General features: G+C 47.3%; 1 protein-coding gene across 4 annotated transcripts; it reads left to right on the top strand.

The window, feature by feature from the left end:
* The first annotated feature begins 83 nt into the window (after positions 1-83).
* On the top strand, positions 84-27428 carry LOC122909642 (cytochrome P450 4F3). 4 transcript variants are annotated; one of them, XM_044254026.1, is made up of 14 exons: positions 84-99; positions 1557-1609; positions 9028-9226; positions 13209-13353; positions 14471-14524; positions 14617-14744; positions 16567-16688; positions 17420-17690; positions 19470-19536; positions 19734-19863; positions 26006-26139; positions 26237-26301; positions 26492-26574; positions 26985-27428. In XM_044254026.1, exons 1-14 carry the CDS (start codon positions 97-99, stop codon positions 27160-27162), a joined length of 1632 nt encoding a protein of 543 aa, XP_044109961.1. In that variant the 5' UTR covers positions 84-96; the 3' UTR covers positions 27163-27428. The 4 variants fall into 4 exon arrangements, with proteins under 4 accessions (XP_044109961.1, XP_044109960.1, XP_044109962.1 ...); XM_044254025.1 differs by lacking the exon at positions 13209-13353 and adding an exon at positions 11104-11248; XM_044254027.1 differs by lacking the exons at positions 84-99; positions 1557-1609; positions 13209-13353 and adding exons at positions 8528-8632; positions 11104-11248.

Genomic DNA, 27428 nt, shown 5'->3' with positions numbered 1-27428 from the left:
TCGATCCCAGGACCCTGGGATCATGACCTGAGCCGAACGCAGAGCCTTTAACCCACTGAGCCACCCAGGTGCCCCTGGCGTATAATATTTTAAAAAATGGTATATGAAAATATCTTTTCCAATTGTTTTCCAATTTTATTGCTACCATAAGCAGATTTGGCATACTTGTTCTGTAAAGGATCATATAGTAAATGTTTTAGTCTTGTACATTCCATTCAGGATCTCCTTCTTCTCTTGCTCCTTCTCCTTTTAGAATCCTCTTAAAATATAAAACCACTTCTTAGCTTGTAGACCATAAAAAACAGACCACAGGCCAGATTGGGCCCATGGACTATGGTTTGCTGACCCCTGGAATATGGAAATTGAATTTCTATGTTCTAAAGTCTATGTAGAATATGTCCTATATAGATTTTTGTATATTGATCATGGAACCTGAACTCTATTGGATAACTCTCATTGGAATACAAATAATGCTGTTATTTCATCAGTCTTAAAACGTCCCTTCCATCGATCCACTTTCCCACTGACGCACCGTTTCTTTCCTTCACACCCTTCAAAGTGTGATCTATACTTGAGTGTTACGTATCTCTTCTCCAACTACAAACAGGCTTAGGCTAAGGACCATGAGCGAATGAGAGATGGGGAAGAAAGGCATGAAGCTCATGGGTCCCCAGGACTCGGTTGCACCTGTGTTTATAATTCCAAGGATGCTAGCCTGCTCTCACTGACCTCAGTCGTGCCCTCTGCTCGACAGTTTGGGGACAACAAACTCTAAGGTTTCAGGTCTCCATTAGTTCAATATGCGTGCATCTGCGGGACTGTGTTGTGTATCTGGTGTAAGTGTATGTGTGACTGTGTGTGCATTCGTGCTACTGTGTGTACACATGTGTGAGTGTATATGTGAATATATACATGTCCTTGGGTGTATGCATGTGAATATGTGTGCATGTGTGTTTGTGTGTGGATGTGTAATTGTGTGCATGTGTGGGTGCATAGGTGTTTGTGACTGTGTGTGTGTAAGTGTGTGACCGTGTGTGTCTTAAAGTTACTAAACCCTGTTACTGGCAGGGACCTTAGATGACTAAATAAGGGTGAGGTTCCCCCCCGCCAAGATTTATTTATTTGTGAGAGACAGAGAAAAAATGCACAGGGTGGTGGGGGCAGGCAGAAAGAGAGAACCCAAGCAGACTCCACACCGAGCGTGGAGCCCAAGGCAGGCTCATCCCAGGACCCTGAGATCATGACCTAAGCTGAAACCAAGAGTCAGAAGCTCAAATGACTGGGCCATGCAGGCATCCCTAAGCGTGTGTGTAAGAAGGAGCCCTTTGCAAAGCTATGGGCAGGACCAAGAGAAATTTCCCATCAGGGCTAGTTCAGTGTCCTGAGGGTACCAAGAGCTGAAAGCTGCCATCACCCCCAGGTCCATGGGTCCAGGGAGTACCTAGCTATTCCTGGAATCTAGAGGGCTTTGCAGTCATGGAAGGTGCTGTCATGCAAATTCTCTCCTTTGGCAGATGATGGATGTCATTTTTCTAATATTCTCCAATTGCCTGCAGGTGCCTGCCACTGACCCAACACTATTTCCTTACTTGACCCAAAGAGGCGGCAGGTAGGTGGCCAAAGACTCCTACTGTAGCCCTGGGTCTTGACCAGGGTGGGTGTCTGCTCCAAATGCCTCCCCAGATGGTGGTTTACTCAGCTCCTCTGCACCATGGTGACCCCCTTGCCTGCTGGCTAAGCAGACATCAGAATGGGGGGAGGGTGAAATCCTGCCTCTTTCTTTGAAAGCTATACTGCTTTTATTGTGATGTTCTTGGGGTCCTCTTCCATTGGCTGTTGTATGCAAAATTCCCTTTTAGACTCCACAGGGATGATCTCTGTTGACAGCAACCCACCTCCTTGAGTGGTGGGGGTGGTCTGACTACTCTTCAAACATTCCAAGACTCCTGTCCAGGGGAAGTTGATATCAACTCTTGTGGGGTCTCAGGACTTTCCTGGTTTCCTCTCAGCCTTATTTTTCCAAAGCCAGCTCCTTTGCTTTCCTGGTACTTCTGTCAAGAAGCTGACAGCTCCAGCTTATGGATCTGACCCTTGCCATGCTCCAGGGGCTGGTTGGGTTTCCTGATCTTTATTATGGTAACTGAAATGTAGCAACTATTTCCAGCTTGAGTGTTGGGCCAGATATCATCACCATGGGTCCCCTGCAGGACTAGTTCTGAGTGAAATTGCCTCACTGTCTTTGTTTTTCTCAGCATGTCTGAGGAAGGAAATAAGATTGACACAGTTTTTAGGACATTTGATTACCCCACTCTGTGCTGGCTCTTTACAGTCCTGGTGTGGTTTTAGGGGTGGGGAGTGGTGTTTATTTGCTGTTCACTCCTCCATGTCATTCAGGTTTCTGCTCAAAGGTCATCTCCACAGGACAGCCCTCCCTGATTTTCCCTTCGTCACTTGCAAGCATATCTCGCTCTGTTAATTTTCTTCATTACCACCTCCATTTGACTTGGTCTTATTTCCTGTTGGCTTCTCCCATCAGACATGAGCACCACCATCCAGACACCCCATCTGTCTTGTTCTTTCCAGGTCTCGGGTCCTAGCACCATGCCTAGGTACAGACAGGTTGCTTAAGTACAGTTTGTTGTTGGAGAATGAACTACCTGGGAGGTATAAGTCCCCCTCTCCACTTTACTGAGGAGGACACGAAGCTCACAGAGGGCAAGCGACCTGACCAAGGTCACACAGCCAGTGAGGAGCAGAGCTGGGATCTGAACTCTGTTGTGCTGAATCCAGAACTGTTCCTTCCCAATGGCTAAGGAAAGGAAAAGAGGGACCCCGGCCACCAGGCAGACTGCATGCTTGCTCTAAACCCCAGATTCACCCTTGGGACGTGTGTCTTCATGGCGACACAAAAGAAAAACGGCTTCTCTGTTTTGTGCACCAACAACGTGCTGCCCCCCTCACCCTTAATGTGCCAAATCTTGATTTCTTTTAAAATTGGTGTTTTAATGATAAAGATTATAGCAGCACAGTGTGAAAGACAAAAAGCATTAGAGACAAGTAGAAAGTTAAAAGGATGAAGACTCCAATTCTACTTCCTCCAAGTCCACTGTGATGTGAGGATTCTTGTGGAATTTTTTCAATGTGTATGCAAACATGTGCACACACAGACCCATGTGCATGGGATCATTACTCATATGTCAATTTTTTATTGAGATATAAATCACATTTATACATTATTACATTGACATGTAACATTATATTAGTTCAGATGTACCCATGATTTAATATTTGTGTATATTGGGAATTGATTACCACAATAAGTCTGGTTAACATCCTTCGTCACACTTAGCTACTTGATTTATTTTGCTGATGAGAACTTTTAAAAGGATACTTATTTATTTATTTTAGAGATATTTATTTACTTATTTATTTGAGAGAGAGAGAACAAAAGTGCTGGGAGGAGCAGAGGGAGAGGGACAAGAAACTTTGTGCTGAGCACAGAGACTGATAAAGGGCTGGAAATCTCATGACCTCAAGATCATGACCCAAGCCAAAATTAAGAGTCAGTAGCCCACCCAGAGCTCCGATTATTTATTTATTTCACAAAGAGAGCGAGCAAGAGAGGGGGAGAGGGAGAGGGTGAGGAAGAGAAACAGATTCCTTGCGAAGTCCAGAGCCTGATCCCAGACCCATGAGATCACCTGAGCCCAAACTGTCCAATGCTCAACAAATGAAGCCACCCAGGTACCCCTAGAGATGAAACATTAAAGATTTACTCTCAGCAACTTTCAAATATACAATGCAGTGTTCTTAATTATAGTCAGGAAGCTACCTATACGTTGTATCCCTAGGGCTGACTTATTTCACTGATGGAAGTTTGTACCTTATCGCCCCCTTCACCCATTTCACCCGCTCCGTATACCCCGCCTCTGGTAACCATCAATACGTCCCCTGTTTCTGCGAGTTCACTTATCTTTTAAAGATTCCATATAAGTGAGATCATGTGATATTTGTCTTTTTCCATCAGGCTTATTTCACTGAGCACAATGACCTCAACAAGGTCCATCCATCCATCCACGTTGTCACAAACGGCAAAATTTCTTTCACATATCACTTTTTTAAAAGATTTATTATTAGTAGTATTTGTTTATTTGACAGACAGAGATCACAAGTAGGCAGAGAGGCAGGCAGAGAGAGAGGGGGAAGCAGGCTCCCTGCTAAGCAGAGACCCCATGTGGGGCTTGGTCCCAGGACCCTGAGATCATGACTCAAGCCGAAGGTAGAGGCTTAACCCGCTGAGCCACCCAGGTGCCTCGCATATCAGTTTGAAATGTACTTCTCCTTTCTCTGAAATGTCTGATAGAATGCTTGCAATGCTACACAATGTTTTTTTTCCAAGCCCACTTTACAGACATGAAGACTGAGGCTCAGAGGGCTGGCAGGCTGTTCCCAAAACTGGCAACTCACAGAGCGGCTGCTATCTCTGGTCTGACACACACTTGCCCACTTCCTGGCTCTGGGTGTGACTGCCGTCCCTCCAACACTGGCTGGGGGATATTCCATAAGCCAAACCAGGTGATTTAGCAGCTGAGACATTCTTTGTTGGGTGAGAAACAGTGGGGATGCTCTAGCCTCCTCTGGCTCAGAGTAGAAAGACCCCACCTGAGGCTTTCTGCCTTGGGAATCAGGGGGAACCCTGGTCTGATAGACTCTGCCTTTGTGATACTGCAGAGACCTGTTGGGGTTTTAGTCCTTGGTTCAACACCTACATAGGGCTTCAATATGAGGCCAGATTTTGCTGCCTACCTTGACTTTGGTCAGTTGTGTGATCTTACCTGTTGTGCTCTTAGCCCCAGTGTCAAAAGATCAAGAATCCACTTGCCTTTTTGTGTGGCATTAGTATCTTTTACATCATACTTGCCCTTGGTGACTTGCCTCCTTCCTTCAGATCTCTGTTCACCCTCCTGCCTGGCACAAGGGGACCCCGACCCCTGGCACATCACTTATGTGATATGTTCTTGATCATCTGTTTGATCACTGTCCTTATCTCCACAAGATGTGAGCCCCTTGACAACAGGGACTGGGTCCATTGTGCTCACGGCAGCCTCTCAAGTGTCTAAAATACGCTCAACACAGAAGAGATGTTCAAAAACTTATGTTTGTGTGGGCAGCCCCTGGAGATTTAGATTTTTCTCCTTATTTTAAAACTGAGAAAAAAAAAGCCAACCCTGGGAATCAGAGAAATGAAGCCTTTCTCCTCTTTCCCCACTTTCCCTGCAATTTGTCTTAAAGCAACGTTTCTGAAAACTCGAAGACATGTACACAGTTTTCCGGAGGATCTACTTAGACGCAGTTTGGAGTCAATACTTCTGGGTAGGAGTGCAGGATTCTGAATTTCCTACCAGCTTTCAGGTGATCCCTATGGTGGAGGTCTGAGGACCACCTTGAGTACATGGCTGCAAACCTTTCTTTCCTTCCCAGATAGTCAATGAGCACTGACTGTGTGCAAGGCTTTGCTGTCACCTGTACTACCATATTTACCTAATTAGCTGTGGGGCTGGAGCAAGTTGCTTCCCCTGTCTGAACCTCCGGTTCCTCTTCTGTAAAAACAAACAAACAAACAAACAAAACCCCAAAACAACAAACTCATGAATGAGATATTGCAGGGCCGTTGGATAATTACACAGCAACAACAAAAGCAATAACTGTGACTGGCATTTACTAAGCCCTTCCTCTGTCCTATGTGTTTTATTGCACTATTTTTTAAAAATTTAATTTATATTTTTTCAGTGTTGCAAGATCCATTGTTTATGCACCACACTTACGTGCACTGTCTTTTAAAATTATTCCTGCTACTTTAGGAGGTGGTGCTAATGAAATGTCCACGTGCAGATGCAAGGAAGCTCTATCTGGTGGTTCAGGGAACCCAGGGTGAAGTGCGGCTGCCTGGTGCACAGCCAGGCTCCACCAGCTGTAGGACTTCGGGCGAATCAATCACTCAAAGAGCTTTCAGCCTCAGCTTTGTCATCTGTAAAATGAGTGGGGGAAAGTGGTGAATAGATCTACAGGGCTTAAAACAAGATCATGGCTCATGTGGGCAAATGCCATTCCTGCTGTAACTGCCCGTTCACTACTGGCACACAGTAGGTCCACAGTGAGCGGAGCCCCTCTGGGCTTTGAGGGCTCTTTCTCTTGTGTGTCCAGGATTCTGCCTGGATTAGCATACTCTGGCCATGCCCCCTGACCCCTCTGTGGATGGACCTGCCAGCAGGGGTAGTCTGCTCTGCCTCCATGGAGAGGAAGAAAAAGCAGGCAGGTGGGGGTGTTGCAACCCACTCCACTGAGGGCTTTAGTTCAGGCTTTAGTCGCCTGAACTCCTGGCCCATGGGAGTGAGGTAGGGGAGAGTTTGGGACATCACCAGCAACCTACCAGTGTCAAGAGGACTCTTTCCCCATTCTTTGCTCAGTAGCTTTGCCAGGAGCCCCAATCCCTCATGTCCTCTCTCACCTAAGAGCACCCCATAGACAGTTCTGGACAAGACCAAGGAAGGAGCCCAGAGGGGAGCACTGGTTCCATTGACTGATGCATCCTGGATGTGAGAGGATAATCTACTGGGCAATGGGAGTGTCTTAAGGATTCTCCTTCTGGGTCACCTCATTGCCTGAGATTCCACCATGTAAATGTCCCTGGATTCATAGGGCCTTATGAACAGGGTGGAGCAGCATGGCAGAGGGGAAAGGCTTGGGCTTGGGGGATATGACAGACCTGGCTTCCTTCCAGCTCTGCAACTTGGGCTAGAGGCTTGCCCTCTCTGAGCCTCAGTTTTCTCTGCTGTTAAATAGGTTACCTCCCTCCTGTGGACGTCACCTCCTGGGTCTCTCTTCCTGATTCAGGGCACTGGCTCAGAAGCTGAGGACAGGGTGAAGCATTAGCTCATAGGCAGATCATCTGGCACACAGTAGGATTACTTTATGTAGCGCACCTGGCACACTAAAGGAACATTTTGGACGCAGTACCTGGCGCTCAGTGGACATGCTTTATGTGGAGCCCCTAGTACATACCCCAGTAGGCACTCTTTATGTAGTATGTCTGGCACTCAGTAGGTATGCTTTATATAGAACACCTGTCATACTGTAGTCAGATTTATGTAAAGTACACAGCAAATCGCAGGAACACTTTGTGTAGAGTACCTGGCTCACAATAGGCATGTTTTATGTAAAGTATTTTGCACAGAGTAGGCTCACTTTCTGTAAACCACCTGACACATAGTAGGTGTGCTTTATGAGGGCATCTGGCACACAGTAGGTATATTTTACGTAGAACACCCAGTACACAGTAGGTGCGCTTTACATAAAGTACCTAGCACATGGAAAATGTGCTTTACTTAGAGCTCCCAGCACTTGGAGACATGCCTGAGGGAGGGTACCCAGCGCACAGTAGGCATGCTTTAGGTTGACCACCGGGCATACATAGGATTTGTGGAGAGTACCTGGCACACAGTGGGAGCACTTATATAGTGTACCTGACACATAGTAAGCACAGTTCATGTAGAGTTTCCAACACACTGTAGGCATACTTTTTGAGGTACCCAGCACACAGTAGGCACACTTAACATACAGTCTTCTGCAAGAGTAGGTTTACTTTATTGGAGTGTTGGCACACAGCCGCACAAATACTAGAGTCAATCCTTTCTCTTCAGCCTGTCTTTTTGGAGCGTTCTGATCCTTTCCATCTTTCTGTGGAACTATCTTCTGTCCTAATCTCAGGCCCTCCTCGGACCACCCTCCATTTTCCAGATGGTAAGACTGAGTCCAAGGGTGCTGGCACAGCTCACAGTCACAGCCAGGATGGGGCAGAACTCCGCGCAGGGTCTCCCAGCTCTGCTTCCTTTGTCTGGCCACACTGTCTCCTGGCCCCTGATGCCCTGCAGCCTTACCTCCTCACCCCCAGGTGCACCCTTCTCTCTGGGCCCCTGAGCCCCTGAATCTGATGCAGGTAATCCCCAGCCAGGCCGGTTCCTTTGTTCCTGCCCCAGCAGTCATGTCTCAGCCCAGGCTCTGGGCTGCTTGGAGGCAGGATTGAACTCCTGCCAGGGTGTGCAGTCCAGAGGCCAGAGGCTTCCTGGTTCTGTGCTAAAAACTAGTGCAGGCCACCCTCCTGACTCAAGCGTATGGAGGGGAGCCCCAGATAAGTTTTGGGCCTGATCCTGTTCCCATGACACCTGAACTCTCAAGATTTGGCCTAATCCTGTTCCCATGACACCTGAACTCACAAGTTCAAGTTTTTACCTGCTGCACCCCAACTTTGAAAGGGCAGGGGTGGCTGTTAACTTGGGCACCCAGTGTCACCTTTGCCCATCCCCCAACTCACCCCCTACCCCACGTGGGAGGCACATTGAGTTCTGAGGATCCAGCACCCAAACTCTCTTGATAACACTGAAGTCCCCCTCCCCCACCCACCATTTGGGCCACTGCCAGGTGGGGAGGAGGAAAGCAGACAGGCGGGATTGGCTGGCTTAGCCTGGCCCCTGGCAGTGTTGTCCCCTAGGTCAGGGGCCAGAGGCAAAGACTTGCCCAGAGGAGAGGAGAGGAGAGAGAGGAGGTTGTGTGGCTAAGCTGCTCCTGACTGAAGGTACAAGGCTGGGTATCCTGGCCCTGGGTGGAGGGTGGGGAAGGATGCTGCCCCAGGTGGGGCTGAATCCAGGGAGCAGCTGTCCTTGGGTAAGAGGGCTACCAGTGGGAGGTTAACTATCTTTCACTCTGTCTCTGTTTCCCTTTTTCTCCCTCTCACTCTACCTCTTCCTCTGGAATTCTTCTGATTCTCTTCCCCCTTTGGCAACGCACCCCCCCACCCCGCCCCACACAGTTTGCCCAGTTCCCAGTGTTCACTTTCTCTGCCCCTTCCTGTCTCTCCCATCCTGTCCCTGTCCCTCTCATTCTGGGTCTGTTTGTGAGCAGTCCGGGGAGCTCACCTTTCTGACCCATTCCTGGGTCTCAGGAACTCACCCTCTATTCCCTCTGTCCCAGGATGTCACAGCTGAGCCTGTCCTGGCTGGGACTGGGGCAGCTGGCAGCCTCCCCGTGGCACCTCCTGCTGCTGGCTGGGGCCGCCTGGCTGCTGGCCCGCATCCTGACCTGGAGCTACCGACTGCATGACATCTGCTGCCGTCTCAGGTGTTTCCCGCAGCCTCCGAGGCGCAACTGGTTCTGGGGTCACCTGGGCCTGGTGAGTGTGGGTGGGAGACGGGTCTGGGGGGTCAGGGAGGTTGGAGTTCTTGAAGGATCTGGAATGGGGATCAGGGCTTGGGCTGGAGTCTGGGCCAGGGAAGAAGTTGGGAGGCTAGTGGAGTTCCTCTTTACTCACTCATTCTTCTACTCTGCCATCCCAGGCCATTTGCATATCTTTGCCCTCCCAACTTTCTCCCATTTCATCCACTTCCTGCCTCTCTTTCCTACATTAATGTCCATCTGAAGGGCTCCCATGGCAGGCTGCACAGGCACAGTCCCCTGGGGCTCACAGGGCTCATAGGTAACTTGGACACGTTTTCAAGGGTGCTGTACGGGGGGAGGGGTGTCCACCCCCTGCCTGGCCCATTTCCTTGTGTCTGCTCACTTGCCTACAGGTATTAGCTATGACCTCACCACCCTGACCCACAGAGGTCTAGCTTCCCACCCATACCCCTTCACAGGGCAGCTTCCTCTTCCCTGCAAAGATGTCCCAATGGGCCCATTACCCAACCTGAATAAAGTTAACTGCTCACTTCCCCTTGCACAAGCTTTCTTTGACTCCTCTCCTGCACCCCAGATGTTGACTTTTGGTATGGGTCTGCTATGCTTAATTAGAGTTAATTGTCCAATTACTTATCTTCCACCTATCTAACTAGGTAGTTGCTCTGGGGAGCAGACACCTGAATGCCCAGCCCAGGGGCTGACATACAACAGACACTCTAAGTGTTTGATGACATAGGCGGTAAATTTGCAATCACCTGCCATGGTCAAGGCCATGATGAGCCGTGGATGAGCAGTTAGCCGCTCGCATCCACTGCTCAGGATGAGGACCATGGCTGGAGGAAGGATTTCCTGTGATTTTACTGCTTATCGCTTAGGTTGGAATGGGACATTCTGGGACACATTGTGAAGGTTGCCTGAGATTCTGGGTCTTAGAATGTTCTTAAGAAACCCTGGCATAGCAGGAACATTATCAATTTACTGTTTCTACTCCCCCCTCCAGGGCTTGGCCATGGAGGCTGGTCTGGGTCACTCTTCTCTAGGTCCTCTTGCTGTGTGAGCTCAGCTGAGTCACTCTCCCTCTCTGGACCAATCTCATAATTGCCGCAGGGTTCCTGGGGGAGCAGGTTGCCGTCAGAAAGGTGAAAATGCTTTCTGTTCACCTGTCTGTAGCACCTGAGAGTATTTGTCAGGCCAGGATGGGGTATCCTGGAGGGATGGAGAGGGACTGAAGAGAATGCATCTCTAGGAGTTAACCATGCCCCCAGTTCTCCATTTGGGGGATATGGCCTGGTTTCCTCATTCGTAAAGGGCACAACTGATCAGAGTTCGTAAGTTCAGGGGCGATATATAGATAAAGAGATAGATAGACAGGATGCTCTATGCACAGCCTGGTCAGGCAGTAGGTACTCAAAAGTGGGAGCAACCCTCCTGAGTGATGAACAGAGATACATCTGTCCCTTGGGTTCTTTCAGGGGCTGGAATGTCTTCACCGTGTGGGAGCTGGGGGTATGTGGATTGGCCAGGACATGACAGGGTGTGGGAATGAGCCCCGGTATAAGTCCTGAGGCCACCCTGCTGACCACAAACCTCTCCCATGGGAACCTTGCTGAGGTTGGAATCACTCCCAGAAGAAGAATCTCACTTCTCAAGCCATGGTCAGATTCTCTGTGGGCAGAGAGTGTGTCTCTTCTCCTTGTGACCTGGGTTGCAGCCTTGGGACATGGAGAGGCCTTTAGGACCCTCCTGTCCCCAGAGGGAAGGCAGAGGTTCTGTCCATCCATGCAGAATCTGGACACTCTGTCCACTGTAGAGGCTGCAGGGACACCTGCTGTGGCTCCTTCTGGGGAGGTGACGGCCCCTGTTTCCTTGTAGGCCCCCCCCACGGAGCAGGGTTTGAGGGTCATAAGTCAGCATGTGGCCACCTACACCCAGGGGTACAAGTTGTGGATGGGTCCTATCTGGCCCCTGGTCGTTTTGTGCCACCCCGACATGGTCCGGAGTGTCACCAGCATCTCAGGTACTCATGTGGAGCTTGTGGTGGTGGGTGCTTTGACATAACCCAGGGCTTCCAACCTCTCCATCTCCAAGCTTCCCTGCAGCCCCTGCAGGTCCCTGGGCCCTCCTCCCCTCTTCTCTCTCAGCCACGCTCCTCTTCCCTTCTGGTATTTGCCAACCCCGTTCTCTCCCTCTCCTCCCTCCACTGTTCAATCCAAGGCTCTGTTCAGGAGGAAACTCCAATCTTGAAGAGATGGATCTAGACAGAGAGATTCCCTAACTGATGAGGTAAGGAATTGGCCAGAGGGAGATAGCTGTGGCAGCCCAGAGGAGAATCAAGGCCTCTGCTAGGGCAGGCTGGGAGACTTCCTGGAGGAGGAGTTACTGGACCTGGGTCTGGGAAAAGACCAAAAATCTTTTTTTTTTTTAAAGATTTTATTGATTTATTTGACAGAGAGAGAGGTCATAAGTAGGGAGACAGAGACAGAGAGGGGAAGCAGGCTCTCTGCTGAGCAGAGAGTCTGATGCGGGCTTTGAACCCAGGACCCTGAGATCATGATCTGAGCTGAAGGCAGAGGCTTTAGCCACTGAGCCATCCAGGTGCCCAAGACCAAAAATCTTTTTAAAGGACAGGGTGGAGTGATGCAGCGGACACTGATAGCATCTGAGGTCCCCTGCTGGGCCTGATCTCACTCTCACCCATCCCCATGGCCAGAGCAATGCGGGTTGTCACCTGGTGGAGTACCTGGGCTGCTATTTCTGTGACATCCATAGACATTCTGGTGGATTGGTTCCTTCCACCCTAGCCTACAGCTTGTCCACTGCAAGTTCATTGCCCTCCTGCACCAGGCCCCAGGAACCTCCCTGAGGAGAGCCCACTCCAGCCTGGCTCCCTTCCTTGTCTTCTGCTTCCTCTACCTCCAGACAGACCAGACTGAGCAGGGAAATGAGCAGCATCTCACAGAGATCCTGGCTTTTTAACACCCGAATTCTGGTTGACTCTGGGAAGGCCCCCTGTTCTCTCTGGATGCCAGAGTCTCTTTCAGTTGTGAGTGGTAGAAACTCAATCCTATGTGGTCCAATCAAAGAAAGGACACCTATTTACAGTGAAATCCAGGGATGCTGTCTTCAGGTATGGCTGGATCAAGGTCTCAAACAACATCATCAAAATCTGTCTTCATTTTCTTGTTGCTGTTGTTGTTTCCCACTGTGATAGCTTCACTCTCATTCTTGTAAAGATGAGTCCCAGAATCTCAAGCCCTGTGGAAAAGTGACCGTATTCCGAACATTTACAGGAAAAGTTGAAGAATTCCCTTTCATTTTCCTGGCCTCCATCCCAGGATCGACTTTTAATTAATTAATACATTTTATTTATTTATTTGAGAGAGAGAGAGAATGCATGAGCAGGTGGGAGGTGAGAAGGAGGGAGAGAGGGAGAAGCAAACTCCCTGCTGAGCAGAGAGCCTGATGTGGGACTCAATCCCAGTACCCCAGGATCATGACCTGAGCCAAAGACAGATGCTCAACTGACTGAACCACCTAAGTGTCCCAATTTTTCATCTAATCACTGTGGATCTGGTTGTCTAGTCTTGGCAAGCACAGGTTCCCAGAGCTATTCTTTTGGGGCGCAAAGCAATTCCGTGGCTAAGAATGGAGACTCTGCATTCAGACAGACCTGGGCTTAGATCTCTGGAATGCACTTAGTACCTGGGAAATTTTAGGCAAGTAACTTCATTCTTCAGAACCTCAGTTCTCTTATCTGGAAATTGGGGATAGAATAGAAGCCAGGGGAAGACTCCTTTTGTTCTTGTAACCAAGGGACCCCAGTTGTCATATGGATGGACTGAGGAGGGATCCCAGGAGGAGGCTGGGCTGCCGAAGGGTATTCATGGGGTTCAGGTCTGGGTCTTTGTCCTGCACGTACTTCTATCCTATGGCCACCTAGAAAGAGTATGAACTGGGTCCTCTTTGTTCCTCTTCAGATTCAGAGCTCAGAGGAAGGGCTGCTGTACACACAGGACCTGGCAAGCACCTATGGGGATGTGTGCTGCTGGTGGGTGGGTCCCTGGAATGCGGTGATCCGCATCTTCCACCCCACCTGCATCAAGCCCGTGCTCTTTGCTCCAGGTAGACACACCATGACCATGGCTTACTCACTGCTGAGGTCTCTGTGCTGCTTCCAGCTTAGCTGGTGACCCAGTTGCAGATAGGAGGGGCTTTGGCAGAGATGCCTCTGTCTCTGTCTCACCTGCACCCCCACCGGCCAGACCCACAGTCATGTGTGCTCATGCCTAGGGTGTGATTATGCAGTTTGTGCTGTATGACCATGTCTAGTGACATTTATGTTTCCACCTGCCTTCTGGTTACAGCTGGTGTACATTACACTTGGTTATACCTGCCTGGTATATTATACCTGCTATCCAGTGAAGGTGCCCTTTGTTATGTCTGGGGCTTGACTGTGGCCAAGGATATTTGAGACATGTGTGGGTTCTGTCTGGTTTTTGTCCGAGATGCCATTTGAGATGTCCGGTTCTCCTGTTGGTCATGTCTGGGCCATGTCTGGGGTTTGTCTGAGGTCCGTGACCCAGAATTCTTCTGAGAAATGCTGAGGCTTTCTGTGAGTCTTGTCCAGAGCCTGTCTTAGGATATGTCTGTGTCATACTTAGTCCACAGCTGTGACATTAGTGGGGTCATATTTAAGTCTTGTCTGAGGCTGTCTGAAGGACATGTTGATGTTGTATCAAGTTGACTTTGGGTCCATGTCAGAGCACATTGCATCCTGTCAATGTGTGTTATGCACAATGTTTCATGTTAGGATGTGTTAACACATGGTGGGCCATGTCAGTTGTTGCAGGAGATGTCCGGGGTTCTGGGACAGATGAGGTGTCCTAGGACTCTGTAAAGGCATTTTGTGGAGTGCTGACTTGTGTTTGGGTGTTTTGAACACATTGGACCAGGTAGGAGCCATGTCAATTTATGCTGGGGTGTTTTGTGCCATGTTAGGGTACATCTAAGTACATGGGGTTATGTCTGCAGGCTCTGCCTTTGTTCTGCTCTGTGCTGCAGCCTGGTCTGGTCTCCCCTCACCTCCCCACTTTTCTCTGTTTCCTCTGCCCTTGTTTCCATTCCTGCTGTGCTGGGCTTGGAGGGGGTATGGAGACCCCTGGTGGCAGCTTCTATCCCCCCAAACCAAAGCACTTCCCCTTCCCCTCTTATGAACCCTGATGGTCCTCCTTCATGTCAGCTGCCATCGCACCCAAGGACATGGTCTTCTACAACTTTATGAAACCCTGGCTGGGTGAGTAACTGTGGGTAAAGGGGACTGGGGACAACCTCGGGGGCCAAAAGAAGGCACTGCCCTTGCCTACTCCTCATTGTTGTTTCTACTAGGGGATGGGCTCCTGTTGAGTGCTGGTGACAAGTGGGGCAGCCACCGCCGCATGCTGACACCTGCCTTCCACTTCAACATCCTGAAGCCCTATGTGAAGATTTTCAATGGCAGTGCGAATGTCATGCATGTGAGTCTCTTGAACCCAAGGTCCCAGCTGAAGTCTTGGTGGTGATGGGGGCTCTGTGACATCTTGTCTGGAATACTGGCTCTTCTAGATTACCTTGGGGCCATTGCTCTTCCTCTCTGAGTCTCAATTTTCTCAGCTGTAAAATGGGAGTAATGGTCCCCACATTGCAGGGTGGGAAAGATAATGTAATATGTTCATGTTCTTGGCACACAGTAGGTTCTTGGAAGGTTTTTGGAAGTTTTTATGTTTCCCTTGCAAAGAAGCCTTGGAACCTGAGACACAGGTGAATGTCATGAACATCATACATTAGTTATTACTGAATTAATAATGAACCACTTTCAAAATCAGTGTTTTCAAACAATGAGGGTTTATTAGTGCTAACAAGTCTATGAGTTAGTTGTCAGGGTCTTCTGGACATGGATGGGGTCACATCCTTAGTCAAAGGTTACACCTTTGACTAGCGGTGGGTCAGGTATATACATTGCAGATCTGGGCATTCACATGTTTGGGGCGTGGCTGGCTGCAGGTTGATCTAGGATGGTCTCAGCTCAGACAACTGAACTTTCTTTAATGTGATTCTCTCCTTCCAGAAGGCATCTCAGATTTGTTCACATGGCTGAGGCAGGGTCCCAAGAGGCTGAGAGGAAGTTTCAATGCCTCTTGAGATCTAGGTTTGGGAAGATCACTTCATTGTTTTCACCATGGTCTGTTGATCAAAGCAAGACAAAAGACCAGCATAGAATCAAAAGGTAGTGAAAAAGACTCCACCTCTTAATGGAAATTGCTGAAAAATCACATTGCAGAAGGTGTGGCTATAGGGAAGTGAAGAAAAGAAGGTTGGGGTTTTGCAAAGTGCCTGGGATTTTTTTCATACTTGCAAGCTGAGGAGTGAGATTGGTATCATTTTGTGGATTCTGTCAGAAGACAGAATGTGCTGCACTAAGCACACATGCTTCTTGATTGCATTTTTTTCTCTAAGTCACCAAGTTCCATGAGGCCAACACAGGTGGGCTTCAATGTTAATGCAGTATGTCACATGACAGGGCAGGGGTACTAAGTTTAGGGACTCTATGACTTTTAGGAAATTAGAAGGAAGTCTGACATTTGACCAGAGGGAAATATTACCTTATCACTAAGGGTGTTTGCTGCAAACACAATTCTGAGAAATGGCTCAAGTAAAGAACATCAAGGTCTTGCACTTCTTTGGCATACCAGCTAGAATGTGCAGGGGTACTCAGGGCCCCAGGACTATCAACAGACTACCTTTTCTTAATTTATAACAATTAAAATGATGAAAATCAACATTTATTCAGAACTTACTCTACACCAGAATCCATGTGTACATTCCACAGCATATGGTATCTCATTTGATTTTCACAACTTTATGAGGTAGAGATAATCTTGTCCATTGTAAGTGATAAAAATGAGGTTCAGAGAGGTTAGGGAGCTTGCCCATGTTCACACAGCTAGCACATGAGCTAATAAGTGGAGCTGGGATTCCAACCTGGTTTATTATTCATCAGAGCAAGTCATCTTAACTGTTACTGAAGCTTTGGGATGTGGCGACCAGAGAGGGCAAGAATTGACCAAGGGCACATAGAGTATGGGAGGCAGAGCCAGAATTTGAACTCTGGTCTCTGGACTCCCAGGCCTGGGGCCTTAATAGTAACAGTTTCGACTTCTACCCAGGCCTGGTCCTCCTTGAGGATGGGTGCCTGGGGCCAAGAGGCTGGGTCTGGGGGATTCCATCTTGGTGGCTGGTGTTGGGGAGGGCTTCAGGGGAGGCAGGTTCCAGCCCCAGCTCTTCCTCCTTTTCTTCCAGGCCAAGTGGAAGCGCCTGGTGTCAGAGGGTAGCAACCATCTGGACATGTTTGAACACATTAGCCTCATGACCCTGGACAGTCTGCAGAAATGTGTCTTCAGTTTTGACAGCAATTGCCAGGAGTGAGTCTCTGCCCTGGGAATGGGAACGTAAGCCATAGATGGGGGAAGGGAACACTGATCAGCACAATCAGAAAGGACTTCCTGGAGGAGATGGATCAGAAGTAGACATTGAAGGACAAGGAAGGGAAAGAGAAAAAGAGATGCTTTCAAGTAGTTAGAAATGTTTGATAAAGGACAAGGGGCCACGATGAGCAAATCATGTGCCACAGTGAGGAGCCACCTTGGGAATGAGGGTGGAGCAGTTGGGTGGGGCTGTATCTTAAGGACTTTCAAGATGCGGACAAAAGCATATGAACTTTATTCATGTGCCATTCCATATCATGGAAGGCGGTGACTCAATGAGGGTCATGGTCAAAGCTGTTCTTGGACATCTGACTCTAGGGAAGACCAATTGCTGTGTAGATGGTGGATGGTATTGAAATTGAATGCAAGAGTAGGGAGAGGCCTGGGTCCATAAAGAAGGTAAAGTCTGAGCTGTATGGAGAGAGAGGAGAAATGCATAATGTCTCAGCTGGGATAGGGTGCCTGGGGCATGCACAGAAATGGGAATCAGGGAGAGAAGTTCTGGAGAGTTAAGTCTCCTGGATCATCCCCACCACGTACCTGTGGGACAATATGTCTTCTGATATTCAGTTTTCTGATGGGAGGTAGCTCCCAGCTTCAGGTGGGAGGCTTTTCTCAGTGTTGAGGTGAGCTAAGTTGTTTCCCCCCTTCATGTCCTCATCCTGCAGGAAGCCTAGTGAATATATTGCTGCCATCTTAGAGCTCAGTGCCCTCGTGGCAAAACGGCATCAGCAGATCCTCCTGCACACAGACTTCCTGTACTATCTCACTCCAGATGGACAGCGCTTCCGCAGAGCCTGCCGCCTGGTGCACAACTTCACAGATGCTGTTATCCAGGAGCGACGCCGCACTCTCCCCGATCAGGGTATTGATGAATTCCTCGAGGCCAAGGCCAAGACCAAGACTTTGGACTTCATTGATGTCCTCCTGCTGACCAAGGTGTGTGTCTCTGGGATCTAAATATAAGAGGTAGAATGGACCTTGATTTCAAATTTCAGATTGAAGAGCTTATACCTGATCAGAGGGCAATGGGGAGCCATGGAAGCTGCTTGAGGAAGGGAGGGATGGATTAGTGATATGTTTTAGAGAAGACTATGTGGAATGCAGCCTGCAGTGGACTGTTAAGTCTGACAGTGGGATAGGCCTGAGATTTTACGCTACTTAATAAGGTAGGCTCGTGTGTGTGTGTGTGTGTGTGTGTGTGTGTGTATTTATATACCAGAACCCTAGATCAGAGAAGTCCATTTATTGCTCACAAAAGTACGAGTGGACAGAAAGGATACTTTGTAGGCATGGTTCCTCTTTCTGAAATTCTTCTGAGACCTACAGGATGCTTGTATGTGTACATGCATCCATGCTTCCATCACAGGAGCAGTAACCCTACATTATTAATCCTGGAATTTATGAAGGACTGCTGACACATCGGCCCCTTCTTCGTGTGTGTGTGTGAGTGCGAGTGAGAGGGAGAGACAGAGAGAGAGAGAGTTTTAAAGTATGAGCAAGTCACTACTGGGTATTTACTCCAAAGATACAGATGTAGTGAAAAGAAGGGCCATCTGCACCCCAATGTTTATAGCAGCAATGGCCACAGTCGCCAAACTGTGGAAAGAACCAAGATGTCCTTCAACGGACGAATGGATAAGGAAGATGTGGTCCATATACACTATGGAGTATTATGCCTCCATCAGAAAGGATGAATACCCAACTTCTGTAGCAACATGGATGGGACAGGAAGAGATTATGCTGAGTGAAATAAGTCAAGCAGAGAGAGACAATTATATGGTTTCACTTATTTGTGGAGCAGAAGGAATAACAGGGAGGACATTAGGAGAAAGAAGGGAAAAGTGGATTGGGGGAAATCGGAAGGGGAGACGAAGCATGAGAGACTGTGGACTCTGAGAAACAAACTGAAGGTTTTGGAGGAGAGGCGGTGGAGGGATGGGTGAGTCTGGCGGTAGGTATTGAGGAGGAAACGTGTTGCATGGAGCAGTGGGTGTGGTGCATAAACAATGAGTCTTGGAACGCTGAAAAAGTAAAATAAAATAAAATAAATAAAGTATAAGCAAGTCCTCTTCACTGAGAAGGAAATGTCTGTAGGTTCTGTTGGCTTATTGCCAGGGTAGATGAGAAATCTCTGGATTTACTATCCTAGAATGTGAGCAAATGTCTCTGGAGCAATGCTCAATCTCCAAACTTCCAAGGGAAGTTGTCATTCAATCTCCTGAAATCCAGGTTGCCGGTAACTTTTTTTTTTTTTTAATTTGACAGACAGATCACAGGTAGGCAGAGAGATAGGCAGAGAGAGAGAGGAGAAGGAGGCAGGCTCCCTGCTGAGCAGAGAGCCCGATGTGAGGCTTGATTCCAGGACCCTGGGATCATGACCTGAGCCGAAGGCAGAGGCTTTAACCACTGAGCCACCCAGGCGCCCCTGCCGATAACTTTTTTCCCAGAAAGTTTTCATCATCTAGAAACATGAAAATATTCATGAATCATCGATTCCTCCCATGAGGGAAAAAGGACGGGGTAAAGAGGCCTGGGAGGAGGGCTGTGGTGTGGGGTCTCTGGTGATAGTGAACAAAGGAGGTGTAAGAATGCAGGGTGGGCTTGGATCTCTGGATGGATGGTGGAGGTTCAGAGGTTGTCTCAGGTTAGGCTCAGGAGCTCTCAGAGCTGATGTGATTTGGTGTGTGTGTGTGGGCGTGTCTTATTTCTCTTCAGGATGAAGATGGAAAACAATTGTCAGATGAGGACATCCGAGCAGAGGCTGACACCTTCATGTTTGAGGGTGAGCATCCCAGTGTGGGACTATGGGGGAGTGGGGCAGGGGTCTGGCAGGGGTCTGTCCAATCCCAGGAACTTGGTAGGTGGGCCCTGGACCAGCCCACCCCTCCCCATCCTCCCTGGGGGCCTTAATTAAAGGCGCTGTCCACCTTCTGGTGCTGAACAAGCCCAGAGACCCAAGCCTGTCTGGCTGCTTCTCAGGCCATGACACCACAGCCAGTGGCCTCTCCTGGGTCCTGTACAACCTTGCAAAGCACCCAGAATACCAGGAGCGCTGTCGGCAGGAGGTGCAAGAGCTCCTGAGGGACCGTGAGCCTCAAGAGATTGAATGGTGAGTGCAGGACATCATGGTTTGTTCCTGAGCCTCTCTTTGGCTTTGCTCCCCAGCTGGGGAAGGGGAAGGATCTTTTGGTTAATTCTGTCATTATTGCTTAGTGAGAATAGAAGCAAAGCTCAGAGTCAGTGTCTGTGCCCAGTCTGGAGAGCAGGGGAAATTGAGAAAGATTTGGGCTGCTGACAGAAGAGTGACAATGTCTGAAGGCCGATGATGCCACTTAGTACATTTTCATTAAGTGAACTTCCATTCCATCCTCTTACTTTTCTCTCTTAAATCAATTTTTTTGTCCTTAAAATCTTCACTCCTTAAATGTTTGCTTTCCTCTTGCCTTCTAATTCCTTCCATATTGTTCAGTTCAGGATTCATAGGGGATACGTGGTTTTAAAATCATTCAATTCTTGTCCAGGAATACCAGCACCTTCATCCATTCAGCCTCCATTCAGAGAACACTGCCGCACTACCTTTCCATTTCCAATTCTGTACCTTCTCCAATTCATCCTAGCTTATTCTGTGTGCTGGAGACCCAAGAAGGACCAGCCCTGGCCCTTGTCTTCCAAGAGCTCCAGACTTGTGGGAGAATTGTCTCAGGTCAGGACACTCCTGGTCCACATAGGCTGGACTAGGGTGGTGGACAGTATGAGAGGCAAGTCTAAGGGTAGAGAGAGCGCCTTTGCTGGGACCCTGAGTGACGATTGGTAGATATTTGGGTGTAGTTAGGGTGCAGTTAGTTCAAGAAGACAGAGTGGGCAAAGTGAAGAGGAGTAGAGGAAGGGAAGAGGGAAAGGGAGAAGAGAGGGGGAAGGAGGGAGAAAGGGAGAGACAGAGAAGGAGAAAACGAAGGAGGGAGAAGAGAAAAAGAAAGAGAGGCAGACAGGCAGAGACATAGGGGGAGAGAGAAATAAAAAGAGAAAGAGACACTGACTCATGGTGAGGTGACATGGCTGGGGAATGGTAGCAGAGACTGGTTGTGGGAGACTTTAGAATCAATGTCATTAGCCTCAATTGTTAACCCAAGGGCAATGAGGGAACTGCGGGGATGATTTGAGCAGGAGGAGAACAGGTCAGATCTGGGTATCAGGAAGATCTTTCTAGGGCTAGTGTGAGAACATACTGGAGAGGACAAGCTGTAGCATGGGGACCGGGGAGGGGATTTTGAGGCCTGGGTCAGGCCAGGGTCTTGGGGATGTAGAGCAGGCATTGGACTGGACAGGCATCTTGTAGGTAGCATTTTCCATGCCATGCCTTCACTCAGCATAGCAGCCCTGTGAGGTATAATAGAGAAACACTTTTATGCTGTTTCAACCAAGATTAAAAAAAAACTATATACTTGGTAAAAAAAATGTATATAAAAAGAGAATTTATAATCAGGGCACCTGGTTGCTCAGTCGGTTAAATGTCCAACTCTGGATTTTCACTCAGGTCATGGTCTTGGGGTTGTGAGATTAAGCCCTGTGTCCGGCTCCACGCTAAGAATGAAATGTGCTTAAGATTCTCTCTCTCTCCCTGCCTCCCTCTCCCCCTCAAATAAATTAATAAATCCTTAAAAGAAAGAGAAGGTTTATAATAGAAATGAAGTTTTTCTTAATCCTCACCGTAGGAGTAACTCCTGTTAATGATTTCCTGTGTGTCCTTTCAGAAGATGACTATCCTTATACCTACAGGAAAACTATCTCCCTCCCCCCACCAATGGGAATTAAGGCCTACACATTAGCAAAGAGTCTTTGAGATCTTTTCATTTCCTCAAAACACAACTGTTGGAAAAGAGTTTTGAATTACAAAAACAATGATGAGAACAAGTTCTTGCCCTGAGACATAAAGGAGACTACAGTTTTCATTGACATCCTCCCCTGCCGTTGAACCTCCTTCTCTCTCCCCAGGGATGTCTAGATTCATTGATTTATCATGTGTCTTTCCATAACTGTCTATCTATACATCTGTATATCTCTCTATCATTTCTATCTGTCATCTCTCTCTCTCTCTCTCATCTTTTTGTCCTTAACACATTTTGCATTTCCATATACATAGAGTTTGTGACTTGTTCCATTCACGCAACATGTGTCTTATGGCTCGCTCTTTCTGTGTTCTGCATAGCTGCCCATAGTTTACTTGGTTCACCCCATTATGAGGTCTCTCATGTTAGTATTCTCAATTATATTGGACATTGAATTGCCTTCCAGAGTCCCTGCACTGATTTACGTTTCAGCCTGCAGTGTGTGAGAGGACGTCAGAGCACTAGTTCCTCCTTTCTGATTGCTGTGTAATATTCTACCATATGGCTTTACCATAATTTATCCAAACCTCCCCCATTGATGGATACCTGGATTGTGTCTAATCTTTTCATAAAATAAATATGGGGTAGTCAACATCTGTGAACACTGACCCATGCTTACACATGTGAATGTCTCTCCAGTGCAAATTTCCGGAAGGGCAATTGCTGAGTCAAAGACAGTCCAAGTTTTTATCATTTTAGTAGCTACTGCAAATCTGTTCCTGTCCACTGAAGTTGATGATGCCAGCTTTCTCATACCTTTACCTTTGTTATTATCCTATTGAATTTTATTTTTTTTATTTTTAAAGATTTTATTTATTTATTTGAGAGAGGGAATGAGAGAGGGAAAGAGAGAGTGTGAGAAGGGGAAGGGTCAGAGGGAGAAACAGACTCCCCACCAAGCAGGGAGCCCAATGTGGGACTTGATCTTGGGACTCCAGGATCATGACCTGAGCTGAAGGCAGTTGCCTTGCCAACTGAGCCACCCAGGCGCCCCTGTATTGAATTTTAAATCTTAGCCAATTTTCCATATTTCCTCTTTTTAGGAATGTTTCTCTAAATTAAGAGTCTTAACATCTTTTGCACATTTTGGGGGGCTACTCCCCCAATTTTTTAAAATATTGAGGTATAATGGACATACATTCTATTACTTTTAGGTATACAACAAATGAGTTGATATTTGTATATATTGCATATGATCACCACAATTATTCTAGCTAAAATTTGTCACCATATGTAATTATGGAATTTTTTTCTTGTCACGTGAACTTTTAAGACCTATTCTCTTAGCAACTTCCAAATATGCAATACAGTGTGATTACCTACAGTATCATAGTCAGTACACTTTCTGAGTTAGAGTTTTCATCTTCTTTGGATGACTACCCAGAGGTGAGATTTGCTGGATAGTGTGGTGGTTCTGCTTTTTAATTTTTTTGAGGAAACTTCATTTCTCCACAACCTCATAGGCATTTATTATCTCTCGTGTTTCTGATAATAGCTATTCTAACAGCTGTGAGGTGTGAGATGAAATCTCAATGTAGTTTTGATTTGCATTTCTCTGATAATTAGTGATTTTGAGCACATTTTCATGTATCTGTTGGCCATCCATGTGTCCTCTTTTAAAAATGTCTATTCAGGCCCTTCTTCTGTGCACGTTGATGAGCCATTTGTCTTTCACTTCATGTGAGTGGTACTCACCTTTTTTGTTGTTTCTCTGAGTTTTTCTCTTTTTTCATATTTACTTATAATGACTCACTTAAAAATAATTCTTTTCTGTCTTGTGTTGCAAAAAATAGCCTTTTGACTTTTGAGGGAGCACTTTTGATTAATTTTTATGGAGACACATTTGTCTAAACTTTCTTTCACAGCCCCACTGTCTGTCCTTATTATAGCGTTTTGTGGGCTTCCCTTACCAGATGGTAAGGCTTCACTTACTCACATTCTCTGTTGCATGAGTCTCCTTTCCTGTTCTTGCAGCAGAGCCACACTGTGTGTTTGTTTGTTTCATCACTGCATCTTTGTGGTAAGTCTTAATGTCTGGCAGAGTGAGTTTCTCTTCCTTAATCTTTCATTTTTATTTTTTATTAAACATTTAAAAAATATTTTATTTGTTTATTTGAGAGAGAGAGAGAGAAAGAGAGAGAGAGCAGAAGCAGGGGAAGTGGCAGGTAGAGAAGAAGAATCCCCACTGAGCAAGGAGCCCGACTTGGGGCTTGATCCTCCGACCCTGGGATCATGACCTGAGCTGAAGGCAGATGCTTAATTGACTGAGCCACCCAGTCACCCCTTCATCTTTATTTTTATTATTTTTAAACATTTATTTATTTATTTGAGAGTTGGGGAGGGGTTGAGGGAGAGGGAGCCTTAAGCAGACTCTGTGCTAAGTGTGGAGCCTGACATGGGGCTTGACCCCACAACCTGAAATCCTGACATGAGCTGAAATCAAGAGCTAGATGCTCAACCAACCACCCAAGTGCCCCCTAACCTTTTCCTTTTAAATTGACCTTATTCTTCATGATCTTTTATCCTTCCAGAAATGTTTTAGAGTAAGGTTATCAAGTTCCTAAAGACATCTGGTAGATTTTCACTTGAACTGAATATATTTTATTGGTTGAGGTGAATATATGATTGACTTGTAGAAATGGATTACTTCATGATTTGAACACATACCATCCTAGATTGTGGCAGGAATACTCCCATTTCTGGATATCTGAATACTCTTTAGTCTTTTAATAAAATCTAAATTTTAAAATCAAGTATCTTATGCATATTTTGTTAAATTAACCCATATTTTGTTAAATTAAGATACTTCTGTATCTTAGGGTTAAGATATGAAGACTCATATCTTCTATTTGTATTAAGAGAAGTTTAAAAATTCATTGGAACATACAGATTTCAATCTCTATATTTTTTGGGGGGCTAAGCTTAATCCAGGTATTTATATCATCATCATCATCATCATCATCATCAATCCTTTCCTTTATCTTTTCTAATTGATTATTATTTCAACATGGAAAACTAATTTTTTAATATACATATGAATTTTGTATCCAGTGGACATAGTAAATGCTAAGTATGGAGTCCCATATTAAATCTTTTTTAAAAAGCTCTTGGAATAACTGGGGAGCTACCCAGAGAAAATTTCATTCAACCTGATCCTCATGTCTTGTAACAGATAACATCAAAATGGAAGCAAATATTTGAAATAAAAAATAAAAGTGTCTTAAAAGTTCTAGAGGAAACTGTGGGAAATTATTTTATAATTCCAGAATATGGATGCCCTTATTCTTTTTTTTTTTTAGATTTTATTTATTTATTTGTCAGAGAGAGAGAGAGACACTGAGAGAGAACACAAGCAGGGGAAGAGGGAGAGGCAGGCAGAGGAGAAGCCGGCTCCCCACTGAGCAGGGAGCCTAGTGCAAGACTGGATCCCATGATCCTGGGATCATGACTCGAGTTGAAGACAGATGGTTAACGATTGAGCCACCCAGGTGTCCCAAGGCTGCCTTTATTCTTGACACAAATCTTAGGAAGTATACAAGAGGAGATTGCTCTACTGTTGAATGAAAAAATACAGAGCAGTGTGCGTAATATATAGTATGCTACTCTAAAAATTTTTTAATGCAAAAAGTAACTCTGAAAGGACAAATAAAAAATAAGAACGTAGGCAAACTGTGAGAATGGGAAATGAATGGTGTTGAGTCAGAGGGGAGTGTTTTATAGTTTTCCAGTTTGAACTACTTAACAATATCAGCTGTTAAAAATTGAAATCACCACACCATTTGAAGGGGATCAGAGAAAAAGAATCCAACCCCCTACTTTATCTTCAATGTTTATAAAATTTTCTGGTGTGTTCTCTTGTGTTTTCTAAGCATAGAATCACTATCTGCCAAAAATGACACATTTACCCCCACTTTTCAGATTGCATTAACTGTCCTTTTTGCTCTTGTCTAATTGCACTAGCTAGTATCTCTAATACCACGATAGAACTTTGGCTGTGTTTTGGTTGTTTCTTACTTGTTCGGCTTTTGATTTTGTTCTCTCACAATAAACAGTATGTAATTCTTATGCAAATTTTTAAACCTTTTTATGGTTGGCTTTTGAGTATTGTGTTTTGTTCAGAAAACCTTCTAGAAACACCCAGCTAAATTTTCCCTCTACTTCTGTGATGCTGTTTTTCTTTTTTCTTTTAAAAAACCCCTTTATTGAGGTGTGGTTGACATATCAAAAGCTGTATATGTTTAATGTACAGAACTCAGTGAGTTTGGAGATATTTGATCCACCTGGAATTTATTTTGGTATAGGGAGAGAGGATCTCATGGGGGCATATTTTTGCTGCGTGGATAATTGTTGGGGGTGCTTCCTTAGGGACGACATGACCCAGTTGCCCTTCCTGACCATGTGCATCAAGGAGAGTCTGCGGTTGCATCCCTCAGTCACAGTCATCTCCCGCTGCTGTAGCCAGGACATTGTGCTCCCAGATGGCCGGGTCATCCCCAAAGGTGCCCACAACCTCAGGGGGAAGGAGCCTCCTGGGCAGGAAGAGGGGCCCATCAGGCAGGGGGAAACTCTTCCTGACTGGCTCCTTGTCTCCCACAGGTGTTACCTGCCTCATTAGTATTTTTGGGACCCACCACAACCCATCTGTGTGGCCAGACCCTGAGGTGCTGCCTCCCCTTCCAAACCCAGAGCACACCCTCCTCCTTGTCAATTCTCCTAGGGGAACCTAGGGGAGGGCGCAGGGTTCTGACCTGGCAAATCAAACATCACTTCCCCCCACCGTACGTTCTGCCTCTCCCAAGCTTGCTGTCCTGGGAAACCTCAACCAGCAGCCCTGCCTCTCTCCACCCTTAGGTATACAACCCCTTTCGCTTTGACCCAGAAAACATCAAGGAGAGGTCACCCTTGGCTTTTATTCCCTTCTCTGCGGGGCCCAGGTGAGCTCAGGGGGCATCCAAGGTGGGAATGGGGTGGTGGGGCAGGGGTCTGGGACTGAGATCCCAGACAAGGTTGTGGGGGGGGGGCGGGAAAGGGGGAAATTGAGGATGGCTCTCCTTCTCTCCCCTCCTCCAGAGGTTAGAGGTAAGGGTCTGGGAAGTGGGGGTAGGACAGGTCCAAGGAGGGGTCCACGGTGTGGGCCGCGCCCCTTCCCCCGTCTGCTGGCCTGAGTCCAGGGCTGGGGTCCGAGCCAAGCTCGGCGATAGGCAAGCCCACATGGGGGTCCCAGGCATGGTTTGCTCCCCTCCTGGATCCCTGCGGGCCGGGCAAAGGGTGCGGGACCAGGTTCTGGGCACCATGGGGCCTGCTGGGGTCCCTGGCGAGTCAGAGCCCCCACTGGTGCCCGCAGGAACTGCATTGGGCAGACGTTCGCCATGACCGAGATGAAGGTGGTCCTGGCGCTGACGCTGCTGCGCTTCCGGGTCCTGCCGGGCGAGGAGGAGCCGCGCAGGAAGCCGGAGCTGATCCTGCGCGCGGAGGGCGGACTCTGGCTGCGCGTGGAGCCGTTGAGCGTGGCACCCCGGTGACCCAGACCCTACACGCCTCACTTTGCGGATTCCTGGGAATGAAACCGTGTCATCTCCTCTGTCCGAGCTTCTCCTAGAGCCAACAGGGGGCGCCAGGACCTGTGGGCACGCAGGGATGGGTGAGGCGGGGTGGAGGGGAGGCTGATGTCTGAGCCCAAGACCCTGACAGCCTTTCCAGCTGACTACAGGCCCCATGCTGATTACGGGTTCTCCCAGAATCAAACCTGTGGTTACTCCAGATTTCCAATCAACAGATAGAAAATAAA

This window comes from Neovison vison, chromosome 6 (assembly GCF_020171115.1).
Source record: "Neovison vison isolate M4711 chromosome 6, ASM_NN_V1, whole genome shotgun sequence".
NCBI lineage: Eukaryota > Metazoa > Chordata > Mammalia > Carnivora > Mustelidae > Neogale > Neogale vison.
The sequence above is the reverse complement of the archived record's forward strand: the minus strand, read 5'-3'. Positions and strand labels throughout refer to the sequence as shown.